Source organism: Aulonocara sp. 'chitande type north' Nkhata Bay, linkage group LG8, assembly GCF_057382095.1.
Source record: "Aulonocara sp. 'chitande type north' Nkhata Bay isolate Kocher_YH1m ecotype deep benthic linkage group LG8, A_spYH_male_GT1.1, whole genome shotgun sequence".
NCBI classification, from domain to species: Eukaryota; Metazoa; Chordata; class Actinopteri; order Cichliformes; family Cichlidae; genus Aulonocara; species Aulonocara sp. 'chitande type north' Nkhata Bay.
In genome coordinates, this window is record NC_141351.1 from 20,830,889 (window position 1) to 20,845,223 (window position 14,335).

At 38.8% G+C, this 14,335-nt stretch overlaps 3 protein-coding genes across 5 annotated transcripts in view; 1 reads left to right on the plus strand and 2 right to left on the minus strand.

Annotated features, from left to right (window-relative positions):
* Position 1: 1 nt before the first annotated feature.
* On the minus strand, positions 2 to 7,487 carry cntd1 (cyclin N-terminal domain containing 1). Of its 2 annotated transcripts, none has more exons than XM_086304229.1 (7): positions 6,763 to 7,487; positions 2,873 to 2,948; positions 2,559 to 2,760; positions 2,335 to 2,434; positions 2,102 to 2,246; positions 423 to 513; positions 2 to 282 (listed from the first exon to the last, which is right to left on the minus strand). In XM_086304229.1, the coding sequence occupies exons 1-7, from the start codon at positions 6,935 to 6,937 to the stop codon at positions 166 to 168; spliced, it is 906 nt and encodes a 301-aa protein (XP_086160355.1). In that variant the 5' UTR covers positions 6,938 to 7,487; the 3' UTR covers positions 2 to 165. The 2 variants fall into 2 exon arrangements, with proteins under 2 accessions (XP_086160355.1, XP_086160354.1); XM_086304228.1 differs by having other exon boundaries at positions 2,335 to 2,497; positions 2,589 to 2,760; positions 6,763 to 7,481.
* coa3a (cytochrome C oxidase assembly factor 3a) lies at positions 7,063 to 9,000 on the plus strand. The gene is made up of 2 exons (XM_086304230.1): positions 7,063 to 7,504; positions 8,434 to 9,000. The coding sequence occupies exons 1-2, from the start codon at positions 7,306 to 7,308 to the stop codon at positions 8,535 to 8,537; spliced, it is 303 nt and encodes a 100-aa protein (XP_086160356.1). The 5' UTR covers positions 7,063 to 7,305; the 3' UTR covers positions 8,538 to 9,000.
* A 71-nt stretch (positions 9,001 to 9,071) lies between these two features.
* Positions 9,072 to 14,335, minus strand: part of wnk4a (WNK lysine deficient protein kinase 4a) — a 50,082-nt gene continuing 44,818 nt past the window's right edge. For both annotated transcript variants that reach the window (XM_086304226.1, XM_086304225.1), the window contains 4 exons: positions 12,664 to 13,246; positions 12,103 to 12,308; positions 11,912 to 12,006; positions 9,072 to 10,754 (listed from right to left, as the gene is read on the minus strand). In XM_086304226.1, the coding sequence (XP_086160352.1) occupies positions 10,752 to 10,754; positions 11,912 to 12,006; positions 12,103 to 12,308; positions 12,664 to 13,246 (887 nt within the window). In that variant the 3' untranslated portion in view covers positions 9,072 to 10,751. The remainder of the gene's footprint in view (positions 10,755 to 11,911; positions 12,007 to 12,102; positions 12,309 to 12,663; positions 13,247 to 14,335) is intronic.

Sequence of the window (14,335 nt, forward strand, 5' to 3'; positions counted from 1 at the left end):
ATTGTATTTCCACAGCTCTAATCTCTTTTTATTTATTTGGCTTCACAGAATGAACAGTTAACAGTTTTTCTAACACTTTGGCAACATCGCCAATCTTTAGTGATTTTTTTATTTGTTTAGGTGGCATTTTATTGCAGCACACAGATTTTTTTCTTCTCATGCCAGTCATGAGAGTGGAGTGACACTGGAGCTGATGCCAACAATGTGCACCAAAGTCGCGTGAGCAAAATCAGTGATGCTTCTCTTTGAGATTCTTGTGATGTGGCTCAGTTCTCCAACTACCTACAGTTAAACACAGTTCGATTAGATTCAGATTTAATTTAATTGAAATCAAGTAGGTTACTTAAAAAGGTTATCTGAACCTTTACAGTGACAACAATTTCTGTTGCAGGTGTAATATAAAAAAAGAAATTTTACTTTACCTGTTCCCACTTTCTGAGGATGAATGCAGCCACAGCGATGACACCAACACCCAGAAGCATGCAGTCTTCAGTCACTGGTACAAATTGTTCCCTGGTTTTCACAAATGATTGATGACATATTAAATCACACAAAATCAAAAATAGTGGATGGGTAATTTTCTATACTGACATCAGTCTGTTGTGGCATTAAAAGTCTTTCAGCTTTCAGCTTTAGTTGATTAATTACAAATATTTTTTTTCACTCCCAGCATTGTTTAAAAAAATAGATTACACAGTTTAGAAAACATAGTCTCAAAATTTCAGGTAAATAACTCAAACTTGAGAGAAAATCACTAAGTTGAACTCAATTGAAATTTTCAGAAAGTAACCTGAGATTTTGAGGTGGATGGCAAAAAATGTTGGGGTTTTGTTTTTGTTTTTACTTGCAAGCAAGAGAACAAGAAGGGTTCAGATCCAGCCTGGGGCCTCTGTGTGGAGTCTGCATGTTCTCCCTGTGTCTGTGTGGGTTTTTCCAAGTACTCTGGCTTCCTCCACAGTCCAGACACATACATGGGGTTAGGTTAATGGGTATTTTTAAATTGACTGTAGGTGTGAATGTGAGCGTGATGGTTGGCTGTTTCTCTGCGTTAGCCCTGCAACAGATTGCTGACCTGTCCAGTGTGTACTGTACCGCATCATCCTAAATTATTATGAACACTAGTTGGCCTGACAAGCTGTAGGTTTTTGAATTAAGTGAAGTGACACTGAAGTATCTGTGTGACAACCAAAAAAAGAGCTGGTCGAATTCTCTAAATACTAAAGAATGGCGCTTCAGGGCTTCCTGTATTACCTCCTTCAGCAGAGAATACACCAGACCAAGCTTTATGAAAGGAAAGAAGATAAAGCTGTCCCATAATTCACAGCAATACATCATCAGACCAAAGGATCAATATGAATGATGTAAGTAATGCAGATCATGTAAATGTTGTTTAATTGTACGTTCAACTTTGTGCCATAACCTGCTAAGTTTTGAAGAAGGTTAAAAAAAAAGGAAACAGGTCTTTAAATCAAGATCATGAGCTATTTAAGGTTTATTGTAATTCAGTTTGCTAACTCAGTCAGTTATGTCCTCAGTTTAATTGCTGCTGTATTGCCAACCTTTATGATTGGGATAAATTTTTTTTAACTTCAGTCAGAGAAAGCCTTAATATAGGCAGGAATTACACTGGATCTGGAAATATGAGCTGATGGGCTGAGAAAGTAATCTCAGGGTAACAAACATTTCATTTCACTTTATAGGCCATTTATTCCTTTTTATTTAAATTTATAACTTCAGTAATGAAGTCATATTTTCACAGTTTCTCTATTATGAGCTGTATAAAACAGTATTATAAGGACAGTGAAAAGGGCAAATTATATAGGATGAATCTTTTGTAGTCAGATTTCAGCACATTGCTGTCTTAACATCAAAAACCACATTATTAAACAGCTAATGCAAGTGCAGTCAGATTCTCTGAGGTTCGTTGTGGTTCTCTTTCCCTGTGTCCTTATGAATTCTTCAGATCTTTAATGGATCTCATGACATTTCCCATCAAGGTCACAGAAAAGTGATTGGACCATCTGACCTTTGAATGTTCTCCAAAGCTGCATGTCCATTCTACCATCTATCAGAAATATTTTCTTAAAGCCAAATCTAATACCTCTGTTCCCTGGATGGGCTGACACGCTCAGTGGTTGTCATTAACAAGGTTTCATAGATGGCAGTCCTCTCCAGGCTGATAAACTGGAGAACATGGTGGCAGTAGTGATAAAGATGCTTCATAGGGACTGATGGCTCATTGTGTCCTACAAGAGTTTATGTAATCATCTCAAAGCACTGACATTAATATTTATAATATGTAATAAACTTTTCTGTGCATACATGGACCCTTACCGAGAACTTCCAGAAGTATTTCCACATAAGTCAGTGGGTTGAGGACATTTAGTCTGAATTTAAGCCCTTTCAAGACCATCAGCTCTGATTCCAGGAGAGCCTGTTTGGATACAGTGCAGTCGACTGAGTGTAGAAAGTGTACAGCAGTATTGTTGTCAATCATCTGCAAAAGGTGTGGAAGAATTATGCAAGATTATTCTATTTGCGATCTCAGGGTAACTGACATAAGTAATCATTGGCAAGGCAGAACTTGCATGACTGTGCAGAGACAGTTTGTTCGCAAGCTGAACACAGGAGAAGATGATCAGCGGGAATTTGTCCTTCAGTTTGTTATAAACAGCATCCTCATAACTTCTCAGACGATTAGAAGTTGCACCTTTAGGTGTGGGTGCGGTTATGAAATCTTCAATGTATTTGACCATGAACCTGGCAAAGATAATGATTATAATTATTATTATAAGTGACAGTATGCTAACTAAAACCAGTAATACACAGGGTGTAACCAACAGGGAAAGTTACATGTGCTGCTCAATCATACCTTTGAAGTAATTCAACAGCGTGGTAACCAACCAGTGGATCCAGTCTCAGTTCTTTAGTTATCAGTAAGATGTACTCTGAGTAACACAGGAGAGGAAGGCACAAGAGCAAAACATAAAACATTCAAAATAATTTAGAAGCAACGTCATGTGTTTATTAAAGGGACACTTAACCCCAAATTCAAATGTACCAATGTTTCCTCTGACCTGTAGTGGTGTTTAGAAATCTATACTAGTTTGATGTGAGTTCACCAGTTTAAGATATCTTAGCTGCAGAGACGTCTACCTAGTGGTTTAGCCCATAAAGTCCTCAGGAAGTTATTTACAGAGATCAGAGCTCTTTCCCCATAAACAACTATAGGACTGAAAGTCTTTTTGGAGCTGGAGAAATTGTTATGGATATTTAAATTTGCAGGTTTAGAGGAATTCTGGGTTGGCCACACTTTTTTTAATCCTACAAAGCTATGTCTATTATTATTTAAAAAAGAAAAAAAAAGAAAAGGAAAAAGGGGCAGGGATAGCTCAGTAGGTAAAGTGGTTGCCCCATGATTGGAAGGTTAGGGGTTTGAATCCACTGAACAGCTACGCTGAGGTACCCCTGAGCAAAGTACTGTCCCTACACACTGCTCCCCGGGCGCTGCACTGGTGGCTGCCCACTGCCTCACTGGGTGAATGGGTTAAATGCAGAGGAGTAATTTCCCTACGGGGACTAACACATTATTATTACTATCCTTTGTATGGTCTGTGGCTGTGTGGAGTTGCATAGAGGAACTATTTTCTTCTCAGATCTAAATCAGACGAGTAAAAGAAGCATCCAGCTGAGGGGGGAAGCATCAATGTTCACATCCTGTCACGCTGGCACCAGCATAAACCTGGCATCATGCACATTTGGGTGCCAGTTTTTGCAGATACAGTTTGAAGATGTGGAAAATAGTTCTAGCTTTAATCCACATTCCAGCCCTTGCATAAGTTCATTAGATCTGGATAGATAACAAAAGAATAAGGTTATGGATAGAAGTGTCCAAAATGAGTTTAGGATGGGTGGGGTCCTTATTCTTAGAAATAGAATAAGAAATAGAATAAGTAAGGGAATAGTTTGAAGGTCATTTTACTTCATAGGCCACATAGAGCCCAATTTGATTTCACGTGGGCTGGACCACTACAAGTTACATAACCCGTGAGATAAATAAACCTTAAAAAAATCTCCAAATGTTTCCATTTCCTTTAGTCTTAAAATTATAGACAGTTCATTCACACAACAAGCTAAGCTTTCTTAAGAAAAAAAAAGTACAATTTCCACATTCATTACATGTACATGTAAAGGTATTTGAGGTATTATGACTCAAACATGACAAGTTTTAGAAATAAACTGTCCATTTTTTGTATCTCTGTTTCAAACCTTGCATTTCATCATTTTAAAAATATAATTTGGAAGTTATTATTAACTTCTCTGCATCCTCTGTGTATTATGTATTTGTGTTTTATGCTATTAAGCCATCCCACCTTCTGTTTTAATTTAACATCCCCTTTTCTTGTACTCTGTGATTTAATTCAGCTGTGTCTTTCTCCCCAGCTGTCTCTACCTTTCCAAATTGCCTGCCTGTGTATATACAGTCAGAGTGTCTGCTCACATTTCTCTACCTGCTTTCCAGCCTTAGTGTGTTTTTAGATTTAAGGTTTTAGCAGGTTAGTTTTCAGTTTTCCTTTTGAACTGCATCTTTTGAATTTAAAGCAACTCAATAAATGGCTTGCTTTAAGTTTCCCTTTGCCTCCTTGAGACTTTACATTTAGGCCCTCATCTCTGCAACATTTGACAATAACAGGTGAAACCAACACTGATAAGCACTCCTCACAAGGCTGTTCCCATAAATCTAGCCATATAAACGGTATTTTAGCTGATTTGTGGGCTACAAGGAAGCATATGGATTCATTAAAAGTTATTATCACTGTTTTCCATTGCTCCTCCTCATCCTCTCTCACAGGATTTGTCTGCGGAGATGCTCCTAGCTGGTAAACTCAGCTGCCTCAAGGAGTTTATATTGTGAATCGACCTCCATAATGACAGGGTTCACAGATCCAGATGTATGAAAGACTTCAGAGTGATTACAGGGTGCAATGAGGCTTAGTGGGCCATTCAGAGGTAGTCCTATACAGCTTAGTCACTACCTGCTGACAAAAGACAGACTTCACCCCAAAGGCTTGAAATACACAAAAGACACTCTGCTGTAAGTCTGGTGTGTACACAGTAGTGGTTTATAGTAGGTTATCTACCATGGATGATATGCTGCAGTTTTACTTTAAGTCTGCATTATTTTCATCTGGACTATTTTTTAACATTATTTTATCTGAACAAGGTCACTACAGTTAAGTAAAACTAAATGAACAGCTATAGGAGTAAAAACATGTTAAAAAACCTGATTTAGTTTAATTAATAAATTAATTTATTTTTCATAACCAAAGATGTTTTACTTAGAATACTAAATAAAAGTAATCCAAACATACATAATGATTTTAGTTTAGTTTTTGACAGTTTGGACAAGTTTGTCATTGAAGCCAGCCTCAGTTTGCTTTAGCACTTGTTTATTGGGCATTTACAAGACTATAAAAAGACAGTTGGCCTCACAAAGTGTTGTGTTTGTATTGTGGCTCTTTACAACACATCTGTCTAGCAGAGAGCCAGCTGTTCTCTCTTATGCTAGCAGTATATTTCATGGTATAATACTTCTGCTGTGCCTTTTCTTTTAAATGACTTTAGTAAGCATTTTTTTTCTGTTTTATTTTGCTTCATTGCAGGGGTGTCCAACTCCAGGCCTTATGTGCCGGTGTCTTGGAGGTTTTAGATGTGTCCTTGATCCAACACAGCTGATTTAAACGACTAAATTACCTCCTCAACATGTCTTGAAGTTCTCCAGAGACCTGGTAATGAACTAATCATTTGATTCAGGTGTGTTGACCCAGGGTGAGATCTAAAACCTGCAGCACACTGGCACTTGAGGCCTGGAGTTTGAAACCCCTGCTTTATTGAATTTACTGAACTTTTTTTAAAACTTTTTTTTCCCAGCTTCAAAAATAGCATTTAATTAAAATGTTCTTTCTTGTCACATTATTTCAATGTATTAAGATTTTAACTTAATTTGATTTTTAACATTTGAGTTGTTTGAGTTATTTTCTTTATTTATTATAATTATCATATTTTATTATTTCTTATTGAACTCACTTGTTCTGGCTTATTATGTTTTATTTTGTTATATGATTTCACTTAAGTTATTTTATAGGGTATGTAATGACCTGGTGGTTTTTAATCACTGAAAATTCTCAAATTTGGGATATATGAAGTACATAGCATACTTCATATACCCCAAATTTGTGTACTATATCCTCTCAAAGCAGATCTGATAATGTCAGATTCTGAACTTCCCCCACCATTACAAAACAACAACAACAAGAAAAACGACTTACAAATAAAATAACAAAAACTAAAGTAATGAAAAAGGAAAGGAGAAAACAACATACAAAAAATATAAAAGAACAATATGTGAGGCATGTTGAGAAACAAAACAAACAAATAAAACTCTATAATAGTGAGCATTAAAAAAATCTACAAAAAACGGCAAACACAAAACAACCACATCTAAAAGTAAAAAAATAAAAATAAAATCTCAGACATCTGGAGGAAGGTTTAAAAAATCCAAATAAAAACAAAGAAATACATAATAATAAAACAAGTTCTACTTGGCTCATTGATAAATTTCAGTTAGCAATAACGGAAAGAAAAACGGTTATTCACGTGATTCCAGCTGAAAATCTTGCGATATTTTTTTTTTAAATTACCGTTACGAATAAAAGACAAACAAATGTTTTCTACAAAATAATAAAACGGAGCAATACTCACCAATGACTCTCTTATTTTTGAAATTCCCGCAATATTTCGTTGAACTCAGGAGGTTATCTTTGTTTCTTTTGTCCAGATTTACAAGAAAATCAGTCAGTAGGTCAAAAGAGGCCTTCCTGAATTTTACACCTGCTGCGTTACTTTTACTTGGAGAAAAAAATAATCTTTTCGCCATTTTAACTTCAGTAACTTACTCTGAGCACGACAGACAGCTACATTTATGTGACAGACTACTCTTAAGTTTATTTACTTTTTCAAAACTAGACACCCATAAATAAATAACCTGCGTCTTATATTTTCCAAAAGATGGCGCTATTCCCGCATGTTTCCCCCGTAGGACCGTCTTCTAACAGGAACCAAAAACTACCTCTGCGACTCATTTGTAAGTTGCACACGTTGTTTTCTTGGCGGTTCCTCTCAGCGCAGATCTGATAACACCCGGATAGGACACACGCAGCGCGCTTTGACAGAGCAGAGTGTTTAGAACGCAGCGGCGCGTGTAACAATCGTGAAAGCGCCGTGCTAACCTCACGAAGTGCAGATATGGCCGACAAAACGCCGCCTCAGAAAGCCAACGCTCCATACGCAGCCAGGATAGACCCAACCAAAGAGGGTCTTTCTCAAGATCAAATGCATTTTATCAGACAGGTGGAACTGGAACAGTGGAAGAGGAGAACGTCGAAGCTGCGGACACGAAACGTGGTGACGGGACTCGCTATCGGTGCGCTCGTGTTGGGAATTTGTATCCTTGTCAAACGTCAACGCAAGGTGAACTATGTAACGTTAGCGTAGCATGCTAACGTTAAGCTGTGTCCTCTGTTTAGGAGTTAGGTTAAGCTCGTTTACCAAGTATTAAGACAGACGCAAATGTATCGGCTTACTTAAGTTAGAGTAATAGCTGTCAGTTTCATTGAATGCTAACGTGACAGCTAGCTCAGGTAGGTGTAAAACGATTTAAGTGTACTGCCAAAGGTAAACATCAGTGTTGTTGCGTTTAAAAGAGAACTCATTAAGAGTTTCAGGGTTGGTAATTTAACCAACCCTGAAACTGGCTGCGAAAACTGGCCTCCGGAGCACCTCGTTTGAAGGAATTTATTATTCTGTTGATCAATGAAATCCATTAACTGAAAGCAATGATATTTCCTCTTGTGTTTTGGGATAAACGTGTTTCCTGAACGCATCACTGGCATTTTGAATGACAGATGTCGAAATCTGAAAATTTCATCCACTCTTATGGCAGTTAAGCGCGTCAGTAGCAGCCAGGTGCTGCTAATCAAATGCACTTGATAAGTTTGCAAAGTTGCTTCTGAACAAACCATATGACTTCTTGGACAGACGAGACCAACGTGGATTGACCGTAATGCACAGCATATGAGTACAAACACCTTGCTGTCAAGCACAGTGGAGGTGTGATGATTTGGACTTGTTTTGCAACCATAGGATCCGGACACCTTGCAATCATTGAGTTTATCATGAACTCCCCTGTATAAGTATTCTAGTGTCAAATCTGAGGCCATCTGTCCCAACAGGTAATTCTTCTTCAGAATTGGGTCATCCAATAGGACAATGAAGTTATCTTACTTAATCATGGGATGTACTTAGTTTTTTCGGTAAATTTGTTTTGTTTTCATGCTTTCAAATATTTCTCTTAACCACTTGCTTCCAAATTAGACGGCTACACATTTTACTCAGTCTCCCAGGAGCGGATCATGGATGAGATCGATGAGGAGGCCAAGCATGTGAGAATGCAGGGACCAAAAACCGGTGCCAACTGAGATTTAAGTGTCATCTGCTTGTTGTTGGACTTTATTTCTGTCCTGCACTTAACGAGGAGGAGGACTCATGATGCCACTGATCATATTCCATGGCTGCTGTGTTCTTTTTTGTAATGTTGAGACAGCTGGACTTGGTCTTGATTTGAAGGCAATTGTGTGGCTGACTTAAAACTAAGTGCGGTGTAGTTTTGAAGAAGTTTCCTGTCAGTGGTAAGGACCAATCCGCTGACTTGATCATGACCTTAGAAGCTACCCTGTAGCACAATCGGCACCCTTTACCTGATGTTTCCAGCAATGATTAAAATAAAGGGAATATAAAAAAATATCAGTCAGCTAATGACTTAAAAATCTACAGTGGCCTTCAACAATAGAGAATGCCAGTGACACTGCAAAAATAACATTATTTATGCTAATAAAGTTTTGATTTATGAAATAAAAGCCTCATGTATTAGATTGCTTAACAGCTATGTCTCTGTATTACCATTTATTTAAGAACGAGACAGAAAGCAGTAAACATGACACAAGACACCGTAATACTTAGGATCGCATTTATTTTCATCAAAATTTAATATATGGAGTTGGATCTAGCCACCAAATCTCAAGAGCAAATAAGACATTGTTAGGGAAAGGCACAGATTCAGCATGGCAGGACAGCAGCTTCAGGAAGCAATACAATTATATATTTACATTCAAATAAATCTGAACTAGAAACTTTATTTCCTTGAATATATTAAGGTTTGGGAGTTTAGGTGCCAAGAAATTCAGTGTGTGATGGGAATATTTTAAGGCAACAGCTACAGATTCACAGCTTTGACTGATTCCTCTACACCCCACAAAAATAGACATTGTTTAAAACCATGGGTGGGTAGATCATCACGTCTGTGATCAAACATGAAACGGGAGATTATCATCTATGGGGGGAAAAATGACAGGAAAACTCGTTAGCTCTCGCTTGAGTGAATAGTTTTACACACAACTGTGTTAAATGACTGAGAACTACAAGTGGACTTAAAGTGCACAATGTGCTTGATCTCTGGAATAAGCAACAATCAGACTTTTGTTTGAGAAAGGATTAAGATAGATGAAGTATTTAATTTGCTCCTAAATTGTAAACATGATCTATAAATGAATTCCGTTATATACACATGTACAGTTAACAGGAATTCAGTAGTATAAAGTCTAGGTGGATTTTCTCACCATCCTTTCCCCCCTTTTTTAAAACCAGCTACCAGATTTTGAAAGTGATGCGTAACATTTTTACACTTGTGCACCATTTAACTGAACTTCTGCCCATGTGTTTAAAACTAAATTTGCCTTTTGCTGAAGAATCGTACAACATTTCTCACCTGTTGGGACACGATATCTTACTACACAGCTGTCCAATGGAGAAAAAAAAAATCACCTTCACTACATCTGAAAATTGCGGTCAAACGTCTTCAAGCTGAGTCTAGAGAAAACATAGGTGTCCAAATCACTAAAGGAAGCCAGATAAAGACTACAACAAATAACTGAATGAAGCCCCTGGAAGGCATTGATCACAGTTCTAGCAAAAAAAAAAAAAAAAAAAAAAAGTATGTTCACTGTGCAGCTGCTGAGACATCTTTACCAAACTACAGCGAGTGAGGTGTGTAATAGCTGTCAGTGTGTGTGTGTGTGTCAGTCTCACTGTTCACATTTCTGTGCTCCAGACTAGGTTAACAGCAGCGAGTCAGACAAGCAGGAAAACAGCAACTGTTGTCGTTCTGCGTCAAAATCGTGGTAAAGTGCTGCAACTCGGCAGCTGCGGCACGGCATACCGCCGCTTGACTGCGTTCAGGCAAAAAGATAAAAATAATGTCGTGATGTGACACTGTGCAGAGCACTGCGGCAGCCTGGAATGAAGGTGGTTACGTCCGAACCGTTGGGATCTGACAGTTTATTTACAAAGAGCAGACACGAACGTGTCACTTGGCTGCTATTCTGTGCTTCAGCTGCAACAAGTTCACCAGGTCGAGATAATGGGCTGAAATCTGGAGGTTACACTTCCTGTGTAAATCCAGCTCCACTGGTGATGAGTGTCTATACATTTGAGGTAAGTGGCCATGGGCGGACAGGGAGCAGTTTGCAGATAGGTGTGCCAGGGTTAAAGCGATCCTCCTACAGGACAGGTTTGACCACTGCAGTCACACTTCAGATGAGGTAGTCCAGATAATGGCGTGCTTGGCTTGGAGTTTGTTACTAGAAAAGTGAAATATAAGAATACGATTTAGAACAATGCTTTTTTTGTTGTGTATGGAGGACAATGGTTAAAGGGTGTCTACAGAGTATAAACCTCTCCTGACATTTTGGCCTCCTCTACACATTCAGGTCAGAAAATGTAACTCAATCTGTTGGACCAAGTCTTTGAGTCTGTTTTTATAGGCGTTGAAACAGTTAGCAGTAACAGTTGGATGATAAAACACATTAGCTGACTTAATGGATGTAACAGTTTAAGCTAAACACTGCATATAAAAGATGCATGTGGCAATTGTGACATCACCCATTAGTAATTGAAGCCTCAAGCTAAGTGTTTTTGCAGTCATGACCTATTAGCAAGTGAAGGCTCCGTTTGGAAGCTGGCTTTCAAAACCATCTGAGAAACCGATGGACGCTGCACACTGGTAGGCTAACGACTAATGGATGCAACTCAGGTTTATCCTCTATTCTGACTCTGGGTGGTATTATAATTTACAAAATGAACATCATATTGTACTGAATAAGACACAAAACTTGTAATTGAGTGTTTCATGATGTCAGACATCAAGGGAAGGCAACTGGAGGAGTTGCCCCCTGCTGGCCATTAAAAATAATGCAAGTTTAAGGCTCTTCAGTATTGGCCTTACTTTCCAGACCCAGAAGCTTTGGCCATCTTTTGCATACAGACTATATTTTAGATCCAGGGATTTAATGGAAAGATGCTTTTTTAAGTTTAGTGACAAATATGAGGCCAATGAGTCAAGACAACGAGACTAACGATTACTCTTGGTGGTTCAGGCTTTATTGGTTTAGACTTGGGACAATCTAAATTGGATCAACAATAATATTTTTGCTGTCTTGTTTTCACATTAACAAACAACTGGAGGACCATGTTTACATTTCAGCTCACTCTCATGTTGAGGAGACATCAGAGGAAAAACATTTTTTATGTGAATCTCAATTGGAAGTTTTTTCTTAATTTGAATTTAATGGCGTTTTAAAAACGGCATTAAAATAAAGGCATGAATTCGTTTTTATGGCTACACCTGTGTGTTTATGTTAATTAATGTGCAAACAATCGCTAAATTTAACTTGTTTATACCTGCACCTTGTTTCATTTGTCATATAATCAAAAGCTTGTTAAGGAAGTGCTGACTCACCATTCTACTTAGGTCTGTGGCAAAAGTGACGCCTTTAAAAGGTTTGTCCTGCGAGCCACTGCTGCTGCCTCCAAGAGAGTTTCTCCTAATGATACCTTGGAAAGCAGTACATGACTTATAAAACTCATTCAGACTCGAAGCTGTTGCATATTTACATGATAATAAATAAAGAAGGGAATATTCTTTGTTACCTTGAAGCGGTAACATCTCCAGTCGCTGAAGGCTGTTCCTGCGAGACGAAGGAAAACCGTTTCCTTTGGAGAGGCGGCGCTGTCGGCTGGACAACATAGCAGCAGGAGAGACGATGCCCGGAGGGGGGACCTTTCCCATCTTCTTATATAGTTCTTCAATTTCTCTTTTCTGGGCAGCCTGCAGGGCCAGAACTTCTGCCAGATGTCTGATAAAGGACAAAAAGAAGCACATTTAAAGACTCACTCAATCAGAGTTTTAATTTAGGTCTTTGATTAAGTTATGTACTGAATTTGAACATGACTTTGGGAGAGTGGGGGGTTTATCTAAACACAATCTGTTTACAGTAAAGACAATAAGTCTGTTCTCTTGTCTGGCAAATCTCGACATTTCCTCGTTATTCTTTATATCAAAACGGATGCAATTTTTTTTTTAGTGCTCTCAAACGAATGCCAGATATGAACGCTCATAATGTAGCTCGTCTAAGCAAACAGTTTAAAATGTTCCTGAAAAAGCTTTTTTTGTTATACGTTACTTTAACTATCTTAAGTGGTGTCACTTACTTCTCTCTGAGCTCCTGAAGCTCTTCCAGCATGTCCTCATCTTCACTGTCTGAGTCATCACTGCTTAGGTAGGGAGCACTGCGGTTATAAGTCATCATCCATAAATTGTGAAGGGCATTGGTGTACTGTGGACTGTCCGCTGCTCCGTCCCACAGCCTCCCCTCTGTATCAGCAGCCGTCACAGAGAGCCCGCTGTCTGCAGACGTTCCCAACAGGCTCAGGCTGTATGCCCTTCGACGGCTTCTCCTCCTCCCCCTTGGCTGTTCCCCGATAACCTCTTCCTCATCTTCATCTTCCTCTTCCTGCTGCTGCTGCTCCTGGCTCACTGCCCATCCAGCCTGCCCGTCAGCCTCCTGTTGGACTCCCGAAGAACCTTTGCGGGGTTGTGGGTGAGGAGGGGTCATTGTGAAGGAGGTGGCCAGGCTCGCCTCAGACTCACCCTGCTCCTCTGTGCTGCTCTCCGACTGGCTGCTGCCGTTCTCTGCGGGCTTGGGGGCTGCAGGTGCAGGCGCATCAGGCAAAGGGATGTCCATGCTGGGCGTCACCTGGAATCGTCCAACAGTCACTGATGCAGACTGAACTTCTGCAGTGTAGAGGAAGAAAATGCGTACATGTAAAGGCTGTCAATCACAGCTAATCATAGACTAAACAGCAGCAACTGTTCTGTAATCATTCCTAATCACATGGGTTTGATTAAAAGCTTGTCACATATTTCTTGAGACAATAACAGGTCTAAAGGTGTATTAGGCTTTTTCAGCATGCGTTATTTCTAAGCATTAAAGTGAATTCCCTCTAAAGAGTCTGAAATTATAGCAGTGACAGCTGATATGATGATATATAGCTATGATGGATAGTCACAATCAAACACAACCCAGGACTCATTTAAAAGTCAGCTAATTTGTTTACCCGGCATTTCCCAAACATGTTTTATGACAGATAAGCTTTTTTTACACTGTACAGTTTAACACTTTACATTTTTGTACTGCTCATGCCACTTGTTTTAATGTGTTTAACTTTAAGGAAAAGGGTCATTTTTGCATTGTTCTACTAAATTTATATTCCTTTATTTCCCATCCTCTTTTATTCTCTTTTTTTTAATGTTTGTAATTTGTTAGAGTGTGTTCTCCAGTGTGCTTTGTGACTTCTGAATGCTAACAGCACTGTTTAAACCAGCATTGTTTGCTTACATGGTCTCCTTACACACTTTTACTCTGCTTGCATGTTTGAATAGAGGCCTCGCCACATTAAGGGATGTTTAAAACCAGCTAGCTTTAAATGTAGGCTCTCCAACATGGAAGTCTGCGCCAGTGGAGCATGAGGTAGAGTTGTGTATTAATCGGAAGGTCGGTAGATCGGTTCCCGGCTACTCCCGGGATATAAGGAGAAAATGCTACACACTTAAAGATATCAGTTTGAGTGTGATTGTTTCATTTTATACATGCTTTTGGAAAGGTAAAAATTATTTTAAAGGGTAATAAAAAACAAAAAACAAGAGAAAAAAAAAAAGAATGAACCGAACAGATGCGTAAAAACTCATGGACGTTATCTTAGCACATCCATCTGGCAGTGGGATAAATCACTGCAGATGCTAACTGGAAGTTCCCGTTTCTGTCAGAGAGAGGCAAGCTTGCTATTCTACTTCTACCCGACTACTTAATTAAGAGACCCTTCA